This window comes from Penaeus chinensis, chromosome 17 (genome assembly GCF_019202785.1).
Source record: "Penaeus chinensis breed Huanghai No. 1 chromosome 17, ASM1920278v2, whole genome shotgun sequence".
In the NCBI taxonomy this organism is placed as follows: Eukaryota; Metazoa; Arthropoda; class Malacostraca; order Decapoda; family Penaeidae; genus Penaeus; species Penaeus chinensis.
In genome coordinates, this window is record NC_061835.1 from 17,733,391 (window position 1) to 17,740,890 (window position 7,500).

Sequence of the window (7,500 nt, forward strand, 5' to 3'; positions counted from 1 at the left end):
CCCTCCCTTTCTCCCTCCCTCCCTCCCTCCCTCCCTGCCTCTCTTTCCTTCTCTCTTTCTTTTTCTCTTTCTTTCCTTCTTTCACTTTCTTTTCTCTCCTCCATCTCCTGCTCCTCTCTCTCTTACTTACTCTTTCTCTGTCACTATTACACCATTTTAGCACGTTCTGTCTCTGCCACTCCTTTCTTCCTTCTTCCTTCTTCCTTCTTCCTTCTTCCTGGCTTTCACCTTTTGCAGCCTCTCTCCTTGTCCTCCCCTCCCCCCCCCCTCCCTATCCTATTCCACTCTCTCATTCTCTTTTCCTCCCTTAATAGTCTTTCCTTCTCTTGCTCATCCAGATGCTCCAGTGTGTTGTGCCCTAGATGTATATTATGTAAAAATCAACAGCTCTTGCATTTGAACTCTCAGAAACAGAAATCCTTGATGAAAGTCTTAAAAAAAAAAAAAAAAAAAAGTGCATCAGATTTGCACTTTTTTCACTATTATTTCATTTGTCTTGAGAGTGAGAGTGGGAACAGATGCAAGGTTTTGGTTGAAGTATTTAAGATTTTTCTATTTGCTTTTAGTTCCTCTTGATGAATTTTTAAGATCTTAACTCCGATTGTTGTAGATTTGATTCTTATATACATTTGAATTTTTTCCTACCCTCTTTTTGTATAGGAATGTTATTATTATGCATGTGATTTTATATCTTCTCTCAAATATTGCTATGTAGGTAGAGATAGAAGTACTTTGTTCCCTTGGCAGAGTTTGGAATTTGAACTGATCTACGGAATGGCATGCTGTTATTGTGTGTATTGAGTTTTATGTATTAGTTTGTTTTTTTTTCTCTCTCTTTCCACACCTGTCACCTTCCTGCCTTCCTGTCTGCCTGCACTGTTGTGTGCACGACGGAATGTACACTCCATTGCGCACACATCCCGTCCGTGTGCACACACAATCACTCTGTGTGCAGCGGGTTGCCGAGAAACTGGCAAATAACGGGAGTGTGTCCATCTCCAAGGCCATCCGAAACAAGGAATTAGAGATTATTCCCATCTCGCCGGCCGTGAAGGGGAGCACGCAGTCGCACGGCAACACCCAGCCCCACCGGGACAAGTCGGAGCCCAAGGTGTCCATCTCGACTGTTGGCTCGGGCAACTCCCGGCTGTCCAACGGCGTGCCGGGCAGTGGTGGGTGGCGGGAAGAGAGCGCCAGCGTTTCCATTGAGCCCTGTGGGTCGACCGGCTCAGCCTCAGCTGACGACGCTCCGCTGAATCTTTCTATGAAGAGCACTGCTTCACCAAGGCCATGTGAGTCCAGGTTCAGGGGATGCTTATTATTATTGTTTTTGCTGTTTTCAGTGTTATTTTTTGCTTTTGTTTTGTTGTGTGTTTTTTTTTTTTTTCTAGAGTTAGACATGTTGCAGAAGTGAATTAATCTTTAGTTAAATTATATGGTTCATGGTGATACTGATAACTGATTTAATTACAATTACTGTAATTCTTCAAACAGAAATTAATGTGTATTATGGCTTTCTAGCAAAGAATATGACACCAAACAAGAGTCCTGTGATATTTAAAGTAAAGTCAACTTATATATCCATTACATACTGCACATTTGACCCAACCAAGATCCGTTAGATTTGAGAAAACAAAGAAGTGACCATTCTTACACTTAGGTTTAACACCACCCGTTTTCTCGAGAGACTCAAGAAGACCCATAGACTTAGACCTAATATCTCGCATTACCATTTTTCAGCATCGAAAAGTCATGATAAGAGAGAACACAAGGAATCACATCCTAGTCCGCTGACCCTGCCTCGAAGTGGACTTCCTCCTTTAGACTTCCCTCCAGGCTTAAGTGCAGGCTTGGGTGCAGGCCTAACCCCTAGTCTAGAAGTTCTACAAAGTTTATATGGGCAGCACGGGGAGCCCAGGGATGTTCTGGCCTCGGTAAGCCTCCTCTCTTTCTCACTGATTGGGTTCTTCTGAAATGGGGTTTATTGAGTGAGGATGAATTATAGAAAATGATGAGTTGGAATATAGATATAATATTTTGATATTTACAAATAAAATTCTGTATTGTAGATTTTTCACCATATATTTCTAATGTAGAAGAAAGATCCAGATAATAGTCATATTAACCACATTTGTCCATTTTAATGTTACTTCATTGATAGGCTATATGGATGTTGAATGTAATATATGTATATATATATATATATATATATATATATATATATATATTTATTTATATATTTATATTTTGTTTAAATGTATATACATATGTATGTACACATGTACATATGTATATATGTATAGATGTATGCTTGTTTGTATGTAGATATAAATATTGATTCATAAAGCTTAACAAGTTTTTATGATACTAGTGACATATATGTTGATAAAAAAAAAAATTGTTTGGGTGAACCATAAACAAGAACTAAAAAATTCACTGCATGCAATTTGGCCTGCATGAAGTCAGCTAGAACTCAAAAAGGGATTATATACATATAAACATATACAGTTATTAACCCAATGGCGCCGGGTATAGCAAATTAAAAAAAACTCTACGCTCTGGCGAACGGCGGCAGCGCGCCGACTCTGAGCGCGTGATATCGGTCCATCAAGCCGAATCATTACCTCGGGGCGTTTTGGCGCGGCGCCGCTGCGGACAGCCGCAATTTCACATCGTGCGTATTGTTATGACGGCGATAGCCGTGACCCGTCGCCATTGGGTTAAAGATATAATAATAAAAGATGAAAGAAAATACAATAAGTTCTCACCAAGAGTCATAGGATCACACAATCTATGATTATTGTAATTAACTTTATATTCACTGCTATCGCTATCTGTATTTCCTCTTTTCTCCATGCTTGTGTGCTGTCATAATTAATTGCTCATCTTCTCTTTCAACAAGATGCAAGAAGCTCTTCAACGTCAACTCCTCGCCGCAGACGGAAAGAGAGAAGAGAAGAAGAAGAGGGTAAGCGAGGGTACCGTGTTCTATGGGTATTTGGAGACGCAGGTGTTGGCGACCGAGTGATATCTGTGTGCCTTTTGATTTGAGGAAGTAGATGTCGGTGCTTGGTTCATGGGTAGAGTTATTGTGAGTGATGTCTAGGATGGAAATGAGAGTGCGCTCTTTTATGCTCTCACGTTAGGGGTTGTTGTTGGTGATGGAATTTTATAAAGTGGGTGATTATAATGTGGGAGCAGAAGATGACTTTTTTTTTAATCTCTTTGTATTTGTGTTTTGAAGTTGGAGTTGTTTGTGATTCATTTTGCCATGCTGAAGAGTATGTGCGTCATTTATTTATTATTGTGTTTTTCATCCTATTCTTTTTATTCTTCTGTTCTCTTGACATACTCAGGTTTTGAGCTCATTTTTATTTTTAGATATCTTGAACATTTCTCTGAGGTAGTTAATGAGAATGAATACTTTCACAAAACAGAATTTATGTTTTGATATTAATATATTCATATATTCATATATTCAAATATTGTAAATCTTATGATTTTATAATTGCCTCATATAGTTTTCATTCTCATTGCTGCCTCTTTTCAAAATTTATCACACAGGAACAAAGTGTTTGAATTTGCCGAGTCAATGTCCGGTGAATTGGGTTTTAGTGTGAGGGCTTTGCCGATGGAGAATTTTATGTTAAACCAAAGCTTTGTCCTCCAGAGGGAAGAGGCTCACAGGCAGTCTATTTACCAGATGGAGGACGCCCAGGAGCGGTCACGGCATCTTGGACGAGGAGTATCCAAACCCAAAAAGAACACAGTTGCGTCATTGCTGGAACAGTGTCGTGCAGCGGGCATAAAGCCTTCAACCCTACCTCTGCCCCCCACTACCTCCATAGCAGCCACACCAGTCACTACCTCCCCCCCTCTGCACGTTTCTTCGTTGCGCGCGGGGGACCCTATCTCGGCAGCTTCTCCAATTGTCAACTCCCGGTCCTCGCCATCACCAGCGTCGCAATCTCTTCCTCCAACATTACTGCCTGGGCTCCCAGCAAATCTCCCTCCGTCACTCTCGGCCTCTCTGGGGGCACCATTACCCCCTCCAGTCGTACCCACGCCTCCCGTACCCTCCCTGTCCATCTCTGCCATTGCCTCCACTCAGGCCTCCACCACCTCCGAGGTTTCTACCACAATCACTCTGACAACAACATCCTCCCTGTTGCCCTCCACCTGCTTAACGCCTCCAATGGACACGCCCTCTACCCCCTCAACCACCACCACCACCACCACATGCACTGCTCCTTGCACTTCCTCCAACTCGTCCCCATTGCCTCCCTCAGCCTCCACTTCATCAGTGGCTGGCTCTGGCTCTGCTGCCTCCACCTCTTCCTCCTCTTCCTCCACCTCTGCCCCCCCTCCCTCCTCTTCTTCCCCTTCCTCCTCTGCTGCCACCTCCTCCTCCACCTCCTCTTCCTCTTCCTCTGCCACCATCACAACCAACTCTTTAGCCACCTTGACCAGCCTTCCAGCCTTGTCCAATTTACCCCCTATACCAGGCCTAGCCACGCCACCCTTGTCATCCGTCTCTGCATCCACAACTCCTCCACCTCCCATTCCATCAGCCACCACGATATCCAGTCTTTCGACAGGGATATCCTTGACATCCTCATCCACACCCCCTATAATGGCCTCCACCCTGTCCCTGCCCCTTCCCTCTGCGCTGTCCTTGTCCTCTTCTGTGAGCATAACATCAGTGGCTCCTGAGACCACCATGGCATCACTACTCAACAAGCCAAGTGTCACCATACACCCGACAACTTCAGCGCCAGATGGCCACGACAGGGCAAAGTCTAATATGGAAATGGAGAATTCGGTAAGTGCTGTGATTTCTTATTGACTGTCTGCATGATTTTTAGCAATTGATATAATAATGCAATACCATGTTCTTAAGTTTTAAGGGAAATTAATTAAAAAACAGTGGAGTTAGGAAAAGTACTGTGATAGTATTTAGGACCTCTACAGGTAATTCCATTTACCTCACAGGAAAAAAAGTTTTAAGGGAGGGACCAGATCATTGGTACAAGGGCACACTAATGCCCAGTTACTAATAGTCAGTGTAACATGAGATAAAAAGTTAAAACAGTCATATAATGCATGTATTCAGAAATTAAGCCATTGGATCCTGGTGGTTTGCTGCCTGAATGTGGCCCAAAATTTGGGCCACATGTGGCTTACTTGATTGGTGAAGCTCCTAGTGTGTGGTTTGTAGGGTGGGTGCAGACCTAACACTCATGGGCGGTTTCAGGACTCCATGCCTCCCCTTTGTAGTGTTATTATCTCTTACTGTTCCATAGACTATCTTTTTCATAACATGATGGTCACATCACCCAGATCCATGGGGCTGATATGATAACAGGTTCCTGTTTAGGGCAAATTTCCTTTACGTGTAAAGGAAGAAAACCGCTTCAGACATTTAGTATCTTAATTTTGCATTCCCAGGTGGACATTGTAGCAATCACAAGAGCCCATGAGAATGGGGGAGATAAACCAGTGAAGAAGCGACATATGATCACATCGAGCAGCGTGGATGGAAGGCTAATCACCACCATTAAAGCTGCAGCAACAGCCATGGATTCCTCAGAGCTTAGTGATTCTGAATCGGATGATGAGTCCACCTCGCTCTCCTCAATTGATGAGGACACCTTAAATAACATCCCATCCCCTTGGCTGAAGAGGGACACCCCAGACTCACCCTCTGTTTATGGTGACTGTAAGTTTGCTTAAATATGCTTTTTTTGTTTTTTTCTAAACCAGCCAATTTTTTTATTTTTTGATTCTTTTTTTTTAAGCCATGTTCCCATGTTCCCTCCAGAAAGGAAATTCAGGATAGATAGCTTCTCTTTAATAAAATTATTATTTTTTAATTATTCTTTTAAAGAGCAATAGAAATATTAGAATTAAGTTTTCAACAGGATTTATTTTACCACAGCCATAGTGATAAAAGAGTTCTCGCAGCATGAACAACTGGATTTAATCTTACTAAACTGTTTTTTACTCTTATCCAATGTGCATCAGCTCCGCCAACCAAGAAACGGAAGATGATAACAGATGAAGTTTCACTTCGCGTCCCGCTTATGTACGGGTGGCGGAGAGAGACGACAATGCGCACAATCACACAATCAGGAGTTCGAGGAGAAGTAATCTACTATGCCCCTTGTGGCAAGCCCTTCCGGCAATACCCAGACATAATGAGGGTAATGTTCTTGTTATATGTGCCAGTAAGGAGTGTGTAGATACTCATACCATACTTTCATAAGGTGAAAGCTAGGACATAGATTGACATGCAATTTGATTTTTTCCCACAGTACTTGGAGAAGCACGGAATAACGGAAGTGACGAGGGACAACTTTAGCTTTTCAAGCAAGATACCCATTGGAGATTACATTGATGCAAACTCTCAGACACGCCATAATGAGAATGAGATAAGGGACAGAATTCAGAAAATTCGGGAGCAAAAAGGATACAAACCGCAAAGAAAAAATGAGTGAGTCTTCTATGTATAGAGCTATAATGTTAAGGTTAATGAGAGGTATATATAAAAAACAAAAATAATATTCTTTTTGTTTGAGACCTAAACTTATGAGATAATCCAAGCGTCTAGATACAAGAACATTTAAGAAACTATAAGAAACACTTTCTCATATACTGTATAGGGACGGCCGAGATGCCCTAGAAGTGGAGGCCGAGGCCATCCTCCGACGGTTAGAGGCCGAGGAGGAGGCTGAGAAGGCTCGGAAGGAGTACCGAGCACAGCTAGAAGAACAACAACAACTCAGGTAATGAAGAAAAAAATTGCCATTTCAGTTTCTTTGACCTTTTTATATCAGTTTATGTATTAATGTTTCTCACCTAGAATTGTCATTTTTCACCATTTCCTTGCCATATGTAACTATATATTCATATATTTGAATGTGGGTAAAATTGGTGTTGTAAGTCAGGGATTTTATGTACATTCTTAGCCTTCAACTTATGTGTTATACCTGCCGTAATGAATTGCACCATGTTTGCAAAGTTCTCTAAAAAGAAACCAGTGTTTTCCCTTATTCTTCTCCAGACTTTGATGGGAATTTCTAGTTTAAGTGATGTTCATATTTTTTGATTCCAAATTGAACTGCACAAGTTGCATATTCCTTTGTTTGTAAATGACTTTCCTATTTTGCTTTTAGCTTTGTTTATTGTTTTCCTCGCCTGAAAAGTTAAAATTTTTATCCAGTCAGAGTATTTGTGCCGTGCTGTTTGTATACTCACAATGATGTTAATTAATCATCTGTGTAGTGTGTGTGTCTGCCCTTCCCTTCCTACGAATCAGTTTAGGTCCTTTATAGTCTTCTCTAATGGCAGAGGCCGGCGAAAGGAGGTAGTGGCTGCATGCCTGGCTTGGTTTAGGTTCAGAAATAGGTTGTAGTGTGCCATGCTACAAAGTCCTGTCGTCTTCTTTTGGGTATAGGCTACGAAAGCAGGCTTATTGTACATCGCGGTCTCGAGCTTGTG

General features: G+C 41.9%; 1 protein-coding gene across 13 annotated transcripts in view; it reads left to right on the forward strand.

Moving 5' to 3' along the window:
* The window catches only part of LOC125034311 (bromodomain adjacent to zinc finger domain protein 2B-like), a gene marked incomplete at its 5' end in the record, with an annotated part of 59,270 nt that overhangs the window by 17,860 nt on the left and 33,910 nt on the right, over positions 1 to 7,500 (forward strand). For 10 of the 13 annotated variants that reach the window (XM_047626087.1, XM_047626089.1, XM_047626090.1 and 7 more), the window contains 8 exon segments: positions 956 to 1,292; positions 1,741 to 1,934; positions 2,903 to 2,968; positions 3,671 to 4,822; positions 5,449 to 5,719; positions 6,025 to 6,203; positions 6,315 to 6,493; positions 6,663 to 6,785. In XM_047626087.1, the coding sequence (XP_047482043.1) occupies positions 956 to 1,292; positions 1,741 to 1,934; positions 2,903 to 2,968; positions 3,671 to 4,822; positions 5,449 to 5,719; positions 6,025 to 6,203; positions 6,315 to 6,493; positions 6,663 to 6,785 (2,501 nt within the window). 13 annotated transcript variants of the gene reach the window in all.